This window comes from Podarcis muralis, chromosome 10, assembly GCF_964188315.1.
Source record: "Podarcis muralis chromosome 10, rPodMur119.hap1.1, whole genome shotgun sequence".
Lineage (NCBI taxonomy): Eukaryota > Metazoa > Chordata > Lepidosauria > Squamata > Lacertidae > Podarcis > Podarcis muralis.
The window spans coordinates 36142344-36162679 of NC_135664.1; the positions used below are offsets into that span (position 1 = coordinate 36142344).

Consider the following 20336-nt stretch of genomic DNA (forward strand, 5'->3'; position numbering starts at 1 on the left):
TTACAAACCAGTGCATCAGATGACTCTCCCAGAAAATGTGTGTCATATTTTTCCCCTAGTTCAATATAAAGGGAATGACAGCTGATAAAACAAAGAAATGGATTTGCATGGCAGTGAAAGCATATTTACTGCATAGGCTACAGAACCTGGCATTTTCTCATTCTCTGATTTTATTTTTGTTTTATTTTTTGTAAAAAATAATAATACTACAGGTGCCGTATTCTGAACTGGGAGGAAAAACCTTAGTGATGGCAGTATATGACTTTGACCGCTTCTCCAAACATGATATCATTGGGGAGTACAAGGTGGCCATGAACACGGTGGATTTTGGTCATGTGACTGAGGAGTGGCGGGATTTGCAAAGTGCTGAAAAAGAAGAGGTAAGAAAAGCATATCTGTTGTTGGCATTCGTTAAAACTCAAAAGAGTAGTGGGCAGAATCTGTTTTGACTCCTGTTAATCTGAGGCAATAAAGTAGCTCATAAACACTTAGAAAATATTCTGCTAGAATAAATTAAAACAACAACAATTTTGAGATCTGTCTGGTATCCTTGTTTTATTTGTTATCTCATTGCATACTTCTTGCACCTTTGTAACACTAAAACCACACTGTCCTCCGCCCTCAGTAACCAAATAATACTGAGGGATATGGGTAGGTGAGAGAAGAAAGACAAAAGCTTTTTGCAGGATGTTTGGGTGAAGGAAAAGTTTACCGTAGGTCAGAGACCTACAGGTTTGGAGGAGATTCTGCCATTTTGATTTTGGGAGGATGCTAATTATGAACACTGATTTGATGTGTCACTACTCACTTGTAGGCAGTATCACAAAACCTGAGGCTGGTGATGCAAAACTAGTACAAAACTATGGCATAATTTCTTGTAGGGGAGGAACCAGATTTAGGGGTTCATAGTTAATGGGGCTTTTGCCTCTCTGTCCAGCCCTCTAGCAACCACAAAAGGGCTTGTGCTTTCTCAGGTGGCTTCCAGATGACTGTTGAGTATTCATCCTGCTATGTTGACCTAAGGTTTGAAGGAAGGATAGACAAAAGCCGGCTATTTAATGAGCATTCTTTCTGATTCATTTTTGTGAAGCAAATGTTAACCCATGTATTCCCATGCACTTTCCTGCTTGTTTGTCTTTTTTATTATTCTTGCAAAAGTCTGATGGAGCAGGGTGGGGGAGAGAAACAGGTTTGTTGTGCAAGAGCACCAAAATTAACTTTAATTGCTCAACTTGAATTTGCGAGTATGTGATTGAATGCCACCTCAAAATTAGAGAAAGGCTGGAAGCTCCCTCGCATGGAGATTTGTTTAAATAAAAAGCAGGCATTTCTCCTGCTGGTTCTTATCTCGTCCGTACCTCCCTGCACATAGACGTAACCCTTTCTCCCTCCCAAGCCCTGCATGCCTGCCAGAGGACTTGGGAAAGAGGCAAAGTTTTGTCACTCCTGCAGCTGTTTGGAAAAGATTTTCTTAAAAGAAAGCAGCAGAGAGACTGCTGCTTTTTCTTATCTTCTCCATACCACAATACAAACAAGAGAAACCCCTGTTCTCTTCTGAAAACCATCTGAACATGCTAGAAGGATGGGGGATGAAGATGGAACTGGGGGTAGAATTAGGAGCAAAGGTAGAGAGAGGCTGGGCTGCTAAAAGAAGCTAACATTTGTAGACACCCTGGCTGCAATACTTGGAGCCTATACAGCATGACCATTACCCAGAAGCAAGATTGCTGGGCACAAGAGTGATAATATACATACATACATACATACATACATACATACATACATACATACTGTCAGAAGGGAGTGTGGTTGCTCACGAAGATAAGAGCCAGGACTCCAGCCTGTCTTTTCAGGTTTTATTGAATGCAAAACTTATGTACAGTGCAGAAGTTCCAAAACCATGTCTGCCTCAATCGCTAGCAGAATCTGGAAGTGCCTTCTTCCTATTTCCCCTCCAGCATAGAAAACCGGGAAAACCCCTCTCCGCCTTTTTTCCTTACGTGGAAAACTATGCAATGGAAGCTGTACATTCTCTTCCCTGATAGCAATGTTTTGGCTCCCCTTTCTCTCGTCTTCCGTGTCTCCTGAAAACTCCCCCTCCCCGACTCTGACGAAGTGCAGCTGCTTAACAGAGGAGGGGCCTCTCTGTACGTTCCTGTCTCTCCCCCCTCCCCTGCAAGCTGATCCCTGACACATACATACATAATTTTATTTGTATGCCACCGTTCCACAGTTCAAACCATGTTCAATGTGTCTTACATCATAACAAAAGTAGTCAAAACAAAACATTTAAAAATACACAGCCAAACAAACCAATTTGCACGTAAATCACAACATATAATAAAGATACAGAAAGCCAACAGCAACAACCCATTACCCAAAAACACCCCCAGACAACACCCCAGCCCAGGAGGCTGTTCAGCAGTCTTAGCTTACAGGTTACAGGGATCCAGGCAGAGGGCCTTCTCGGTAGTGGCACCTGCCCTGTGGAATGCCCTCCCACCAGATGTCAAAGAGAACAACTACCAGGCTTTTAGAAGACATCTGAAGGCAGCCCTGTTTAGGGAAGCTTTTAATTTTTGATGCATTATTGCATTTTGATACTTTGTTGGAAGCCGCCCAGAGTGGCTGGGGAAGCCCAGCCAGATGGGCAAGGGTATAAATAATAATAATAATAATAATAATTATTATTATTATTATTATTATTATTATTATTATTATTATTATTATTGGCTTCCATAGCTGGATTTAGGGCCCAGCCCTCCCAGGCCAGGTGAGAAAAGGCCTGCAAGGCAGGGAGCAGGAGGTACACTGGGACACTTTCTCACTCAATTCTGTTTCGTCTGAATTTCTCAGAACATGCACCAGGGAGATTTTTTACCATTCTATAGAATCTGGGATGTTCAGTGGGGTAGTCTCTAAAAGCAAACGTAACCAAGAGACTCGTGACACCAGTTAAAGGCAAATGATTTGGGCCATGCACCTTAGTGTGTCACAGGAGCATTGTACCATATAAAGATTGGGGGGATTACTATGGCATGGAATAAGTCAAAGAAGAAATAACTCAGGGGTCCCCAGAGTGGTCCCACAGGTACAGATGCAGATGCAAGAAGCCTTCCCTGATGCCCACAGGGTCCGCTCTCAAAATTAGGCTTCAAATAAGCATTCTGTTGTAGCCAATAGGATAGGTTGTGACCTATGCTTGGCTGTGCAGAGTGGGCTGATTCCCACGACAATCTCTCCAGTTTGCAAAGCTATGGGACCCCTGGGCTGCAGATTTTGAGCTTTCCCTTTGGAATGTGCCTTACGCTTGTGCTGCAGTTGGGGTGAGGAGGCTGCAGCTTAGAGAGAGGGGCTCACTTAAGGACAGCCTGCAGCTTTACGGTAGAGGCCAGATTTGAACTGCCCCTTAGCTACTATGCTACACATGGAGCTTCAGCTGAAATCCTTTATGCAGTTACATGGGCTTAAGTTCCCTTTGAACTTAATGAGGTGTGCTTCTGAGCAGACCTGTGTAGGATTGCACTGCCAGAAGGCTAATGCTGCAGTATACGTGGTTATTCCTCTTTGTCAAAACCTGTGTTCATTTGACATAATAAAAGCACAGGGCTCTTCATGGTTCCGATTGTTGTGCTGGTCCCGGTCGTGTTCTTTGGTATAGCATCTTGCTGTGCCAATGAACACCTGTGCATTAAAGTGTAAGTCACATACACTGTAGACTTATGAGTCATAGCTTCATTCCAGCAATGATAAGAACAGGGAAGGGTTTCCACTGCAAATAATAATAATAATCCTGACTGCAGTCAGTGCAGAAGTATAGCTCAGCATCCTCTATTATGTTTGGAAATCTTTCTTGTTTCAGAAAATGACATGCCTGTTGGATGATTGTATTCATGCAATAAATGTTTTCCATGATAAATGAAGTAAGCCTTCAATGTTGTTGTTTTTTTTTGTGTCTTAGCATCTTTCTGATTATGTGCTTGACGCACTCAAGTGAGCAACCAATAAATGTGGGGAATTGCCATTGTTTAGTGATTGTTTTTCTTTATGCCTGATAAATTATTTTCTTGAAAGCAAGCGTGCTATGTTAGAATAATTTAGCATTACTTTGAAAAGAAAACTTACTTTTAAAAGTTGAGGTAAAACTTCATAGTTTTGATTTCGTCTTGCAGTTTAGCACACTTCTTATCTTATGCAATATTTTGTGATCTTCAGGACTGATGTAAACCTTGACCTGTTGCTGCTATTTTGAGATCATTTCAGTCTGCACACTTCACCTCCAATAATTCAGAGCCTACAGCAGACCCCCAACTCATGCTGAATATGTTCTGCTGGCCCTTGGGGCTCCTTGTGCATCTTCCATAGAATTCATAGAATGCTTGGGGCTCCTTGTGCATCTTTCATAGAATTGCAGAGTTGGAAGGGACCAAGGGTCATCTAGTCCAAACCCGTGTGCAGCAGTTTCAACTAAAGCATCCATAACAGATGGCCATTCAATCTCCGCTTACAAACCTCCATGGAAGGAGAATCCATCACCTTCTAAGGGAGTCCATTCCACTGTCAAACAGCTCTTACCATCAGAAAGTTCTTCCTGATGTTTAGGTGGAATCTCCTTTCTTGTAATTTGAATCCATTGGTTGAAACAAGCTTGCTCCACATTCCATATGACAATTGAAGATGGCTTTCTTATCTCCTCTCAGCCTCCTCTTTACCAGGCTAAACATACCCAATTCATTCAACCATTCCTCATAAGGCTTGGTTTCAACTTGGTCGCCCTACTCTGCACATGTTCCAGCTTGTCAATATCTTTCTTAAACTGTGGTACCCAGAAATGGTCACAGTACTCCATTTGTGGTCTGGCCAAGGCAGAATAGAGCTATTACTTCCCTTGATCTGGACACCATTGTTCTGTTTATACAGCCTAGAACAGCATTAGCTCCCCCCCCTTTCTTTCCTTTTTTGCTGTTACATCATACTGTTGACGCATGTTAAGCTTGCTGTCTACTAGATCCTTTTCACATGTAGTACTGGCAATCCAGGTGCCCCCTCCATCTTATATTTGTGCAGCTGGTTCTTTTTGCCTAAATGTAGAACCTTACATTTGTCCCTATTGAAATGCATTTTATTAGTTTTGGCCCAGTTCTCCAATCTGTTAAGGCCAGATTGAATCCTGTTTCTGTCTTCTGTGGCATTGGCTACCCATCCCAATTTGGTGTCATTTGCAGCCCATCAATACCTTCATCCAAGTCATTTATAAAGACGTTGAATGACAATGGGCCCAGAACCATTAGTGAGCACTCTTTGGGTTTGGTCAGTCAACTAGCTACAAATCCGCCTAATAGTTACCTCATCCTGCCCATATTTTACCAGCTTTTCCACAAGAATATCCTAGGGCACACTGCAATGTTATCAGTTAAACGGTCTAGACAAATATGTGTTGCTATGTAGAGAATTCTACTTTAGGGCAAGTTATTGTAATATAGATGTTTCTCCTATGAGTCTGCGGCTTAGAAATCTTATGTATTTCAGCTATGGAAGTTCTGCTGCAATTTTCCCAATCTGTGCTGAATTGTCTTTGGTTCATGGCTTGCGTAGGTAGATGGCAAGACTTTATTGTAACGCTTCAATATCCTAAAGATACCAAGTAAAACACAGCAAAAATGGAAACTGGGTTTAATTAGGCCAGATGTGCATTGAGGGGCATGTGCTTGTCTTGTTAGTGCTCATGGTACCACGGCCTGCCCCACTAATTCCAGAAAAAAGCATGATTAAAATAGACTTAAAATCCTAAGCAACTGGATCCCATCCAAAATAGTACAACAAGTGTAATTATGTTTAATTACTGCTAAGACATTTTTTAAAAACAGACTTATCTTTATTTTAATTGCAGAATGTAACATTTGTCACAGAAAGCCAAATTTGCAGGCAGTCTGTTCAGTTATAATAATACAAATTGTTATAACAAGTTTTCACTTATTTATTTATTTTTAAACTTTTTGCTGATAGAGAATCATAAGAAAGCTGGCAATTAATGATGGGGAAATTAATCCTTGAAATAGTTTGGTTGTGACCCCTGAGGGTGGAAGCATATTTTATCTTCCATTAATGATGGTCATGACCACTTGCTTAATCACCTAAACTGACCTTAGTCCATCTTCTCTCTTAAGTCTTTATCTTAACTGCTCTTTACACAGAATTCTGTTGTTGTACATAATAACGCAGAGTTTTAATGAGCGGCTGTGGAACAGGAAGACGCATCTGACAAGCTGTTGCCCTCTTCATTGCACTAACTAAAAATTCAGTCTGTTTCCCAGCCCTTTCTCCTTAAAAGGGTCAGGGATAAAATCAAAGGATGGGGTTTTAATGAGACATGAGAGGCTTCCTTCTGTATCTCGTGACCCAAGCAAATTTAAAAACCAGCTTCATGACTTTTCCCCATTTCCCTACAGAACAGCCGATTAATAAGTCAATGTTGGTGAAGCACTTTAAGAGATAAGAAGTGCTGTGTAAAGTATTTGTTAGGCTTTGCGAGAGCTTGAAAGAACATCTCCAGTCTGTAGGATGGCTGGTGAAAATTGTATAGGAGAGATCACATGAGCTACAAGTCAGGACAACATCTTTCTAACCTTCCTCCATTCAGCCTTGTTAATGTTATACATAATTGCTATGTGTGTTGCATAGCTTCAGGGAGAGTCAGACTCCCTGAAGCTAGGCACAGAATTGATGAAAATGGAGCAGGAGAAAGACAGCAGTTCACTAGTGGATGGCAGATTAAGCAGCAGACTGGAAGAAGCTTGAATGAGGGAGCTATGGGAAAGGGACCAAGAAAAAAACAAATTAGGAGAGAACAGTCTTGTTTAACTTTTATTTTTCTTATTTATGTATGGGCAGATGATAACCCACCCCAAGAACTTCAGGCGATGTAATGAAATCCATTTGTTATGTAGGTAAAGCATCAAACCACAGGAAGGCTACCCCACTTTTGCAAACTAAAGCAATGCTCTGCATTGTGGAACTTTAGCATTTCCTACACCAGCGCTTGCTTTCACAGCAGGTGTGATAAACCTGTGGCTCTCCAGATGTTATTGAACTACAGCTCCCATCATCCTTGGCTATCAATCATGCTTGTTGGGGCTGTTGGGGATTTTAGTTCAGCAACATCTGAAGAGCCACAGGTTCTTCACAGAATCATAGCATTGCAGAGATTGAAGGGTCACCCAGGGCCTTCTAGTCCAACCCCCTACAATGCAAGAATATCAACTACAGCATCCATGACAGGTGGCTATCCAGCCTCTGCTTGAAAGCCTCCAAGTAGGAGGAGAGTCCACCATCTTCCAAGGAAGACCATTCCACTGTTGAACAGCTCTTGCCAACAGAAACCAAGCCTGTGTTTTAGCTAGTGAAGACTTAATTCCACCCTTGAACTATGTGATTACTGACTGGTATGTTCTTATGACAGGGACGCGGGTGGCGCTGTGGGTTAAACCACAGAGCCTAGGACTTACTGATCAGAAGGTCAGCGGTTCGAATCCCCGTGACAGAGTGAGCTCCCGTTGCTCGGTCCCTGCTCCTGCCAACCTAGCAGTTCGAAAGCATGTCAAAGTGCAAGTAGATAAATAGGTACCGCTCCAGCGGGAAGGTAAACGGCGTTTCCGTGCGCTGCTCTGGTTCACCGGAAGCGGCTTAGTCATGCTGGCCACATGACCCGGAAGCTGTCTGCGGACAAATGCCGGCTCCCTCGGCCTATAGAGCGAGATGAGCGCCGCAACCCCAGAGTCAGTCACGACTGGACTTAATGGTCAGGGGTCCCTTTACCTTTACCTATGTTCTTGTGACACTCACACAACCCTTTGTATTCTCCACCATGACAAGGAGGAAACATTAGCAAAGTTCAAGAACTCATTCTTGCCTATCAAAAACACTTGGACCAACAAAGGGTTGGGTCTTGGGGGAGAATTTCATGCGCCAGGTAGAGAGGCTGGGAAAGCTGCATTTCACTTTTACCACCACAGAGTTTCTCATTGTTCTTTTTTATTATACTTAAGTGCTGTACAAAAATTAAACAATCACACAGGCCCTCGATTTGTTGCAAACTTTTTTATTGTGAAGTGAATGATCCAGCAGGAAGCTTATTCTTCTGGGCCTTATACAGGAGAATTTCTCCCTGGATGATGCCAAAAAGCAATGGAGGGAAAAATATGCATTTCTGAAAAGGTTATAGACAAAGAGTTGGGAGGAGCAGCCTGAGAAAAAAGAAAGCTTAGTCATTTTCTTTGCATTCCTCCTGCCAGTTTTTAAATGCCAATTTAGACCATGTCAGATTACCATAGTAACCACTTAGCCTCTTTTCAGATCTTGTTGTATTTTCACTTTAGTTTAACTACTTGCTGAACTGACATTTAAAGCACTTTGTATCGTAGCTATGATAGACAGAACGTATTTATTAAACAAAAAGAAATGAACGTCTTGCACAAAGCACAGTAATGAAAAGTGTAGCAATTGGATTCCCATTGTAAATTGCTTTAATAGCCTTAGACAGGCTGTATGGTGCGAAGGAAATACTTAATAGTGAATACCCCTCAGTGAATTGAGAATGTGCACTTTATAATGAGAAGACAGTTTTTCAGTCATAATTTATCCAAGGTGGTTTAGTAATAAAAAAGACACATTACTTCATAAGAACGTAAGAAAGGCTTTGCCAGATCAAATCAGAGTATATCCAGGGTTCTGTTTCCAACATGGGTAGGCAGATGGCTTTCGAAGCTCATAAGAAGAATATGAAATCAATGGACTGTCCTAAGATTTTCTCATCTGATATATTTAGAGGTTTATATTTAGAAGTTTCTTATATAACCTTTATTAGGTACATCCATCGTTAATTGGTCCACTATCTAAGCTAGTAGCTATTGCCACCCATTGAAGATGTGAGTTTCTCCTTCCAGTCAGCTTTATTTGGGTGATCCCAAGTTCCAATATTATGAGGAAGGCTCGAATAGATTTATGTACTTTCACCGCATTTTTACGATCTCTTTTCAAATTTCCCTAAGTAAAACCATTTTTGGGGTCAATGATGTCCAAATGTTTTAACCTCCAACTTGTAGACCATTTGAAACAATGTATGACTAACATAAGACTACATTTATTAAACTGGTAATGAGAAGAAAATATTTAGCAGCCCATTATGAAGGTCCTGTGTGTATGTGTATATATGAGACAGAACACACATGTGTACATGCACAAACATGCTCATATATACACATCTTTGGAGAGAGAGGATGCACATATCTGTATAAGTTCTGGGAAAAGAACGGATGTGTATGGGTGATGATTCAAGGGGAGAGAGACTGTGTATGGGTGAAGATTATGGAAAAGAAAAGGTGTGTATGTGTGTGTTTAGTAGCTAGTATGGAAATATGGAGGGCATGCATGTGTGTCTCTGGCTGATGATTTGAGGAAGAAAGGAGCTATGTGAGAGTTGGCTGTGTCACACTACGCCCCTTGGTGTGAATAAAATTTAGTAAAACATGGTGGTATCTCAAGCAAAAGGCCATGGTTCAATAGCACGACAGGAAATGCAATATAAAAGGAATGTTAGAAACCAAGACAGAAGCGCCAGCATTATAACAGGAAAAATTAATGGAACAACTCCCACATCTGAATGCTCCCTTCCTATTGCAAACTGCTTTGAGTGTCTGGGGCTTTGCAAACCCCACTGAACAGCCGATCATAACACTTCCAAAGCCCAATGCACAGGGCTTTACACAGGACTCTACAGACACTGCTGATCAGCTGGTGCACTTTGAAACCCCCTTTCAGCCCAGCCACACCTTCACCTACCTCTGCAGGTGGGTTTTGCTTGACTGAAAGAGTCTCACAGGCCAAATGGGAAGGCTAGAGGTTCACCACCCCACCTTAAAAAAAAGGAAAAAAGATTTGTGGTCTAGAAGTGCTTTCAAAGTGACTAATAGGTCAGATGGGAGAGGTAAAAAGGTTGAGGAGGGTGCAGGAGGAGAAAGATCTGGACAAGGAGGAAATAGGAAAGAAGGAAAGTAGAGAGATGAGACCAGAGAGCAGGCATTCCAGTCTCCCAGCATCACTGCAGCTTATTATATTGCTGTGTCACTTCAGTGTATCTCTTGTATATGTAACATTGTTATTCTAATTTCCTATTGTGCCAACTATTTCCTGAGTGGAGCTTTTCTTTTTGTCTCATCTGAAGATGTTACAGGATGTCACAACAGCTGGTTGTGCAAATGACTGGCAAATCTGCCTTCCTTTCTTCCACTCAAACGCCTTAAAGCATAATAATTTATGTGGCTCCTCTGGAGGCGTATGAGTTACCGCCACATGTAGGTGGGTACACCTCATGCATCTTCCCATGGTAGGAAGATAAGGAAGTCCTTGGGGTGTTGCAGTGACAGTGGGAGAAAAAATGATGGATGCCCATAGGATTGTTTCTGCTTCTGTTCCAAAGCTGTACAAGTTCTGATTACTAAATGAATTAGTTTCCCATCTGTGGTAGCTATTCCTGCAAACCATTTGGGGCAGGGGATATTATTAATCTATTTAAAATTATTTATATCCTCTTCCCCAAAAGGTATCAGAGCAGTGCAGAAGAACACTATGAAATATTAATGGAAGAAAGAAAACTGTAAAATTCTCAGCAGTCCAAATAACTAGGAGGGCATAAAAAGCATGGTTACTCAGAAGTTTTAAATTTAAATTTTAAATCTCCTAGGGAGAAGCAGCGAAGGAATTTATTTAGTTATTTATTTAGCAAGATTTATAGGCCACTTTTTAATATATATATATATAGGGGGGAAATCCTCTAAGCAGTTTAGAGAAAAAAATACAAAATATTCATTTTAAAATAGTTTTTAAAAATAAAAACAGATTTTAGAACAGTAGACAATATAAAATACAGGCAAAATTGGCATTTTTGAAAACAAGTATACAGAATGGAATTCCAGGTCTTAGTAGGATTGCCTAAACAAGAATTGTTTGAACAGGCATCAAAAACAGAGCAAGAGTCAGCATGGAAGCCCTGCTGCAGGAATAGGGAACCCATGGCCCTTCAGATGTTCCTGGACTGCAACTCCCATCATCCCTGACAATTGGCCTTGCCTGCTGAAGCTGATGGGGTTTGGAGTCCCAACCTATCCCTACCCTGCCATATGTGTATCTTATATCCTACACCAGCCTTCCTCAACCTTGTATCGTCCAGCTGTTGTTGGACAGCAGCTCCCATCATCCCCAGCCAATATGGCCAATGGTTAAGAATGATGCGGGTTGTAGTCACCAGGGCAGCAGCTGGGGGAGGTTGTCACACAGTGCTCTTCTTCAGTGATGCGTTATGTCAGGATGCCTAATTCCAACATTACTGAATTCTAGCAGCTTGCTACTGTTTTTCAGTTCTTGTATATATGCATTCCTCACTTTCCTATCAACACAGGAAACTGGACTATACTCATTCACGCATGTGTGTTTGAGCACCAACCAACCAGAAGTCTGTTTGTTGACAGCACACATATAAAGTTCCTCCTGTATCCTTACAGAGAATGTTAGCAATTAAATTAGTTCACATAACATTCTCAGATTGTTTGCTATTCTCACAATGCAATAGACCAGGAGGGGATAGCTCAGGGCCACATTCCTTTGTAGGCAACTTTTTTTTGGGGGGGGGGTTCATGCCAGTATAGGTGGAGCCATAGGCAAAAGTTGGGCAGAGCAATGGATGTGACACTTACCTTTGTACAGTAGGCTACATTCCAACCAGGCAAAAGCCCATGCAGGGGAGTAAGCAAAACACATTACCAAGGCACTTGAGAAGGGTATGTGGCAAGAACAGTGAAGACTGTAGCCTGGGGAGCGGAGAGCAGTGGCCCAGGGTGTGTTCTAAGGGTTGGACAGAAAGGCCTTGAGGGTTCTGCATTTGGCCTCCAGGCCTCAGGTACCCCATCTCTGCAACAGACCAACTCTGCCAGACCAAATCCTGCAGACAATCATCTACTATGTGAAAGAATGAATGTAATTTAGCCAAGGGGTTCAGAAGAAGGATCCCTTTTCTTACTTTTCTCTGTAACATGGCATTATATAGATTAGTAGCCATGTTGGAAGGAAACCTTTTACTCTACTGGTTAGCTACAAAAGATTTATTACCTTGCCCCTGTGATTTAAGCCTGTGCATTATCAGATCTGCAGTGTGTGGTTTTCAATCTGTGGCAACAATCACTTTTAGATTCCGAGACAATCTCTTGATAATGTGAAATGCATTAACTCAACTTTAAATGCGTACATGGCTCTACTATTGGAAGGTTTTTAAAGATCAAGCAAGGGCAAGCTATTATTGCTTGCCTTGGCCCGATACAATAGGATGAAGATTATCTTTAGACCAGCTACAATAGCTACATAATTGTGCCATAATTATGGGAAGGCTTTGGTGTTTGACTTTTTATAATGCCTAGTAATCCAAAAAGAACATCCTGTGAATGTATTACATTTGCTCTCTGTGTTGCACTTAAAAAACTGTTCTTGCAGAGAGAAGAGCCTTGCAACGTGTTATAGTTAATAAGTTTTCCCTGCTGTCAAAAGTAATAATATTAATGTGCCATTCTGAGTTAAATTAATTGTGCTTTGCACAGTGGCTTGCATAAACGTGAATGACATGTAGAAATGTGATCAGGCAGGGTCTTGGAAGAAGCCAAGTGGTGGAATGGAATAAGATGCAATCATTAAAGCATAGTGAATGACTGGATATAAAATTGCATCTATTTGGTAGAGGATGTGCTGGGGAGATTAAAAAATATATACCCTGTCATTCTTTTGCAGTGCGAGCTCAAGTTCCTTATTTGCTTATTTTTTTAACCTATTTAGAAATAAGTTTTCCGTTACTTAGGAGATAAATATATTTAGCTCCTCATTTAAGCCATAGGCAATCTAATTTCCAAATCTTGGCCTCCTGTTTGGACGTGAAAGTGCAGCTTCATTCACAAAAGGTACTTGAGATGGAAACTTAAGTACCTTTCACCTTAGTTTCTGCAAGAGGCAGCTGATTGTAATTACTTTGAAACTGTTGGCCTTGAAGTGGCACGTTCAGTCCATAATGATGGCATTTACGCCCCCATTAATCTTTTTTTGTTTTTCTCTTTGACAGAAGCGCTTTCTAGAAATGGTTAAAATATCGTTATAAATACTAGAAGGACAAGGCTAGTAAACGATGACTCACACAGAGTATTATGGTCAGAATGATCAATCTGCTCTCTGTAGGAGGTTAATTGGCACAATTCATGTGAATAAAGTCAGCTGCCACAGTTGCCTGGCCCCCCTCACCATCTGACTGATGTTTGAGCAACTTTGGATCCTCAGTAGTTGTCTTGATGACACTGACACAAATGTGATGAGGAATGACCAGTTTATCATGAAAAGGAATAGCTATTTCCTTGAAAAAGTGATAGCCACGGTTATAAAATTGGTCATGATCCATTGACTGCATTCCTGTTAAGATTCAGTAGAATGACACTTGCATAAACGGTCACTGGATTATATAGTTATTTTTAAGATTCTCCCCCTCCTGCATATGTACAGAATACATACATGATATGGTATTTTGATTTAGAAACATGAATAGTGATAATGATCTTGAATTAGCTACCCTACAGTTACTGGAGTAATCCACTAATCTTTGTGCCAGGACCATAATTAATGAGCCAAGTAGTCATAATTCCTTTACAGAGGCATTAATGGATCTTTATCGTCATTATGCCCTTATGTTACATTCCAGAAGTAAATAAACTTCTTCAATCTGTCATAGAAAGAATAATTTTCTTGTCTTCTTTCTCTGAGTCCTACTAAATTTGTAACCATGGCATTTTAGAAATCTGCCAGCTATGTACTTCTCCATAATCTATGGATGGCACATTTAAAGGTTTAAATAGAGTCAGGATTCTATTTTGGTTTCCATAATTTAATTAGCAGCCATTTCCACATCTCTTTTTCTGACATAATCTCCCCCAATAACCAAGATGTATTACTGACGTGATCCGTAGGGAAAGGGTATCCTAAATTATCTTTGTTGGTTGTCTCCAGAACTTAGGCATTATCTTATCATCTCTCCATCAGTGCCTGAAACCTACTCTTGACTACCCGCATTTCCAAAAATGATCAGATTTAATAGCAGGTCTTTATTGGACCAAAATTCCATCTGTTCATCCGTTTATAATTACTTTCTTTGAAGTTGGTAGAAATAGAATGTTCAGGTCCATTTTTGTAAAACGTTGGCAGTTGTTTTATGGTCTGTAACCATAGAAAGAAAGAAAAAGGTTCCATTCTCTAACAGAGTGCAACTCCAGAAAAACTAAGTTAAGATAAAACACTCAATTGTAGGTTATACAAACAATTTTTTAAAAAAATCCATACATACTATAAATATTAAGAATGCAACTCCTATTTCCTGCTTATGTTCCAAATTTCAGTTAAAAGTGAGTGTTCCTTAAGTGAATCAACCAGATATGTTTCAACATAAAGTCATTAGTGGCCAAACACTGTGTGTGTGTGTGTGTGTGTGTGAGAGAGAGAGAGAGAGAGAGAGAGAGAGAGAGAGATCTTTTTTTAAAAAAAAATATGTTATAAACCTTGTCACTTTACCATTGGTTTCAGTATAAAAGCTTTGTAACTGGAGTAGGTATAAAACTTGTTCAAATGCAAGATATTTAATTCCTGCACACAGTGCTTTTTTTCTTTAAAAAATGTTTAAGGGTACTCTCACTTTGACTCAAGAAAATCACCATTTTATAGTTCAAATTGGGAAAAATAAATACTGTAAATGGACAAAAGTACAAAGATTCACAAAATGTTTAGGGGTATGTGTACGCCTGCGTGTCCCCCCTCCCCCGCAAAAAAAGCACTGCCTGCACAAGAAATGAAAAGACAAATCCTTGGAATTATAAAAATGTATACAAAGAGCAAAACAAATTATACAAAGTCAAACTTGTTCAATCTTACCCTCTTAGTTTCGAGTTCCAGTACAGCTATCCAAGCAAGGATAATTATTTTCAAGAACCATTAAGAAGTAGCACAACTGCATGTGCCTGCCTCCTATAGTCTGCCTACTATACAACAAACTTTAGCAGCAACCATAGCAGCTGCTTTATCCATTATTACCAATTAGTTCGATTTTCTGCTTGTTAGACCAGACAGATGCTGTGTATAATACAAACTATAACAACTCCTTTGGGTCGTTTTCAGACCTGTTAGTAGTATGAATCTACGTAAGGACAGTGCAATTCCATACATGCCTACTCAGAAGTAAGTGTCATTGTTTTCAGTGGCACTTACTCCCAGATAGAGATGCATGCACCTGTGAATCTCAGTCTCTTTATTTAACTTTGTTTTGCTCCTTTTCCACATCCATTTGCAATTATTATTACTTTCAAAATTCCGCGTAGCTATAACCATTTTCATGCATGTCTCCATTTTGTCTGTAATTTTGCTTTATATACAATTTTTGCAAGCAGTTGTACGTTATTTTCACATATACATACATTTTGTGTTCAATTCTCTCTAATACGCACATTTTTGTGCATTTGCTTTGGCTAGAGAATTGCATAGGGGGGATTTTTAGTGTGAATTTCAAAAGTAAGCTGGATTTCAGTTTCTGTATTGGTTCGGACAATACATATTAGGTGTTTTCACATCAAAATGTGGATTGAATGGCATTCTTCCCACCTATCCTTAGGTAAGTATGCCAAAGTTTAAAGCCCAGGGGAGGGCTTCTTCTAGACTCTTCAATAATAAATATAGTTTGTGAAACTATATAAGGAAACTTACTATTTGGGGACATTCACCCAAAACAGAGTTCGTTTTTTAACAATAACAGTATTTAACAGAGCAATCCAAAGCGTGTGGGTGAGGGACAATCGCCAGCATGGTGAAAGGTGTGCGTGTATGAATGGGTGTATCTCCATTTTTTTCTCTTTTTCCGGGGGGGGGGGTATTCCTGCCCCCCCCCCCAGATACAGGGGCATGCCACAAAGGAAATGGGCAGGCCTTGGTTCTTTGGGATCCAAAACATTCCTCAGTCCATATTTTGTGCTTGCCTCTGTGGACAGAACTCGTCCACTTCCCATAGACCTCTCTTGCTCTCCACCAGTCAAGAGGGACACCCACAAAAAAAAACTTATCCCCTCCCAGGGACCGAAGGATTACACTCTTCTTCTTCATCATAGTCGCCTTTTGTTTTGTTTTGTTTAAGCATATAGAATATTCAAGTGTACATTTCCTAGAGATAGTCAAATCCTGCAAGATATCAACCTCTTTTCATTAAGCTTTGCTCAATACATCACTAGGACGCACATCACTAGGAAGTGAGGGGTTTTTTTGTTTTTTATTTCAAGTTAAGCCGCTTGGAGCCTTTTTCACTTTTTTTTTTGAGCAGGACGGTTTCTGGCTCAGTGATGCTTTAAATTATCCTTTATTGTAAAGCAGGAAGTGGTGCTTATGCTGCCGATTAAAGCTTTGAACTCATTTTGGTTCTGTTCAGTGGCGGCAGCGTTATGCGTAAGGAAATTATCAAGCTGCTTGAGCAGAAGGAGCCTTCTGATTGGCAACTGAACGCTCGGAGAGAAGAGGTTAACCTCTACGAACCTCACAGTTGGACGGCTCCAACGCTAGCCGAAAGTTTCCATCCAATGATCAGAGCAATGATTGAAATTAATTATTTATACATTAAAAAGTTGAAAGCTAAACCTAATGACAATAAAGCACCTCTGTGAGATAATCACCTCAGCAGAGGCACTTCACTCTACCTCTTAGCCTGGCAGGGATTTGCAATTATCTTACAAAACTACACCTCTAGCTAGGGTTTTCTTTTCTTTTCTTTTTAAGTACAGCATGTCACATGCTAGCACTCAAAACTGGAAGATATAAACGCATCCCAGAGGAACATCTTTGAAATTCTGGATGTATTTGTGGAAGATGTAGGACAGGTTTCTACTAATATCTGCTTATCTATCAATGGATGGATAGATGGATCAATAGATGATAGATATTGTGTACTTCAGTGTGTGGGGGCTTTTCAAAGAGCATGGGAGCTTTGCCTTTGACTTGAAAAGGGTTGCAAGCTGTGGCCTGCAGATAGCTTACTGGTGCTTTGTAGTGTGAACTCAGACCTTCTTTGAAGCTAGCTGATAAAATACAGTAGAACTGAGTGAAACGTACATTGAGTGCTCCAGATACTGGGTTGGAATTGTGCCCTAAAGGACGCTGTATGCAAGACAGTAAAGTGGTTGCCCAGATGATGGATATTAGAATGCCATAACTAAGGAAAGCAGAGAGAATTACGGTAATATGGGAGTGTGGGGTGCCGGAGGTACACTAAAGGATATGCATTATCATTATGACTGCCAAAAGATTGCTCATTTCAGCTGATAATCTTAACCTGGTTACTGTGAACCAAGATTGACTTAATAACCAAATCCTGCTTTATAGCAAAGTCTGGCTAGTACTATTAATTGTTATTAAGATTAAGATCGGTGTTGAAGTAAAACTAAGGTATCACCTTAGGGGCTTCTGGGAGTTCCCTCACTGTGAGAAGTGAAGCTACAGGGAACCAGGCAGAGGGCCTTCTCGGTAGTGGCACCCACCCTGTGAAACACCCTCCCATTAAATGTCAAGGAGATATGTAATTCTATAACCTTCAGAAGACACATGAAGGCAGCCCTGTATCAGGAAAGTTTTGAAACTTGACATTTTATTATGTTTTTATATGTGTTGAAAGCTACCCAGAGTGGCTGGGGCAACCCAGTCCGATGGTTGGGGTACAACTATTATTATTATTATTATTATTATTATTATTATTATTATTATTATTTGGGTGTGTGGTGAAAATGGCATGGCAGAAGGAAGGTGCTATTTGAGGGTGCATATGTGTAACCAGCTTGTAAACCCTTAACTATGGTTAAGAAATTGGGGGTATTTATGTTTACACAGGCTCCTTGATGTTGATAGTCTTCCCTGCGAATGGAAGGCTTTCTTCAAAGTTTATTATCATATCCCTCAAAATAACTGTGGAATTAAACTGAACACCATAAGGAGAGCTGCCTGTCAAATAAGATCTGGGAAGCCTGAAATGCCTAATTAGAGTGTTTAGCGAAGCCTGATTCTCCAGTTAGCATTGTGCATAGATCTTAGAAGACAGCCAGCCTAATATTCTTAATGATCATTACTGAACAGCATGTGTTCCTCTGCTTACATTCTCCTTGTATCTTCAAGCTTGGCTATATTCATCTTTGCCTTTAATACAAAGCTTCTGTAATTTGTAATTGCAGCTCAACCTTTCTATGTGCTACGGATCTGCACTATTTTTAGGAAGGCCTTTACCAATACAGCACCACTGATTGTAGCTACGGGGTCTTCTGTGAAACGTTGTTGAGTTCTGAACAAAACTAAGCACTTCCAACCATTGATGACATCTTGAAGATACCATTGTGTCTCTTCCAGAAACACTTGTGCTGCCTGCTTAATATATGAAAGGCAAAATGCCTCTTGCAAATAGTCTGTTTTATCACAATGCATTATGAGAATGAGCACAGTCCGCTGTTTTTCTGACAGCAAAACTAATAGTGTTCAGATTGCTCTCACACCCCACAGCTAATCCAGTATCCGTGCTGAAGGGCTATCTACTAATTTTCAACAGCAAACTGTGAGCTAACGTTACAGGCACAATTTGGGAAAGTACAAATTTGAAATGCATCGTAACACCTCCTGCCATTTTGAAAGCTAACATCTGTCCTTTTCTGCAAGAAATTGCCATGGAATTTATATGTGTGCATGCTGTAATGTTGACCAGGTTGGTTGCCACCAAACCTTTGGCTCCTAGCTGCCTTCACCAGCTGAGGAGGCAACTTTCCATCTGCAGCAAAATCCAGTCTACAATTCAGCAATAGAAGCAACACCTGGCTTCAATTAGTGCTCCTAGAAAAGGAGAAAACTGCACTTGTGGACCAGTCCCAAAGGGGAGACAACAAAAGAGATTGTCTTTTGGGGGTCAGTCCAAGGGGAAGGAACCACCCTTATTTGTTATATATCCCCCCCCCCCCCGTGATGTCTATTGGATTTTAAAATATTTTTTATGTTATTTATTAAATTTCTATACCACCCTTCATCAAGAGATTGCAGGGCAATTCACATAATATAATACAAGATCAAACACAAGTAAATAATTAAACCCAAACATGCTGAGAAGTATGTTTCAGGACCACCCTGTTCCTGTGTCTGTAATGTGTTTAGCTGTTTCTAATGCTGAGTTTTAAATTGTAGTAACCTGGGATCTGCTGGGGAAGGGAAGAATAAGACTGTTTGCAACTCTAAAGGAGCCTAACTGTTTAAAATGATTAAAAAGTGGGTAAAGAAAAACTAGTTAGGAATGTCAAACACTCATGTATGGCTTAAAAAAAAAATACACCATGATATTATTGAGCTACATGAAAAACTATGCAAATGGCCTGAACATTAGCAAGCCTGTGTGCCATCACAATTTATGGGATCCAGTCTTAGGTTAAAGAATTCAATCTCCTTGTTAATAGGACCGAATGTCCTCAGCATTGTGTCCATTGAGTTAAAAGATACCTGTGAAAGGCCTGGTGTCAAACTTCGGCACAGAACTTTGTTACTGGAGCCAATTCATATGTTACATTCCAGGGGGTTGAGGTTGCTTGCATATGTGAGTCATTCCATATTTTTCATAAGCAGGCAAAAGGTAATGTATAAATTGGCTCCTTGCTATTTCTTAGCAAGTAAAATCCTGGGCTCCTTTCTCTGGCTGTTAAATAGCTTGACAAGAAATAGTTGAAACTGAATATTAAAAGCTGTGGTTTAAAACAATGTTCCTGGTGTAAACTTTTTAAAAGGGTATATAAATGACAGTTCTCCTTGCTCCTTCTTGCAGCAAGAGAAGCTAGGTGACATCTGCTTCTCTCTCCGCTATGTGCCTACTGCCGGCAAGCTGACTGTCGTCATCTTAGAAGCAAAGAATCTGAAGAAGATGGACGTGGGCGGCTTATCAGGTAAGCTGATGGCAGGAAGCATACCACAGCGGCTGTGCTAGCATTGCTGTCCAGTAACAGTTTCTCACCATTAAAAAATGAAGATGGTTGCTCATATGCAGGCATTACATTTACATTGAGATGACTTCCAGATGACACGTTTGTTGAGCATTCATCCCGATTTGTTTGTGGGGAGGTCATATGATGCTGCATCAAGTCCAGGCTCTTCTGAAGCAGGTTTGTTGCACAACAGCATTGGATCCACTAAACTCGACTTGATTTTCCAATACACGAATG

The 20336-nt window shown here is 40.5% G+C and overlaps 1 protein-coding gene across 4 annotated transcripts in view; it reads left to right on the top strand.

The window, feature by feature from the left end:
- Positions 1-20336, top strand: part of SYT1 (synaptotagmin 1) — a 327169-nt gene that overhangs the window by 249159 nt on the left and 57674 nt on the right. For all 4 annotated transcript variants that reach the window (XM_028745766.2, XM_028745764.2, XM_077934750.1 and 1 more), the window contains exons 7-8: positions 213-380; positions 19943-20060. In XM_028745766.2, the coding sequence (XP_028601599.1) occupies positions 213-380; positions 19943-20060 (286 nt within the window). The remainder of the gene's footprint in view (positions 1-212; positions 381-19942; positions 20061-20336) is intronic.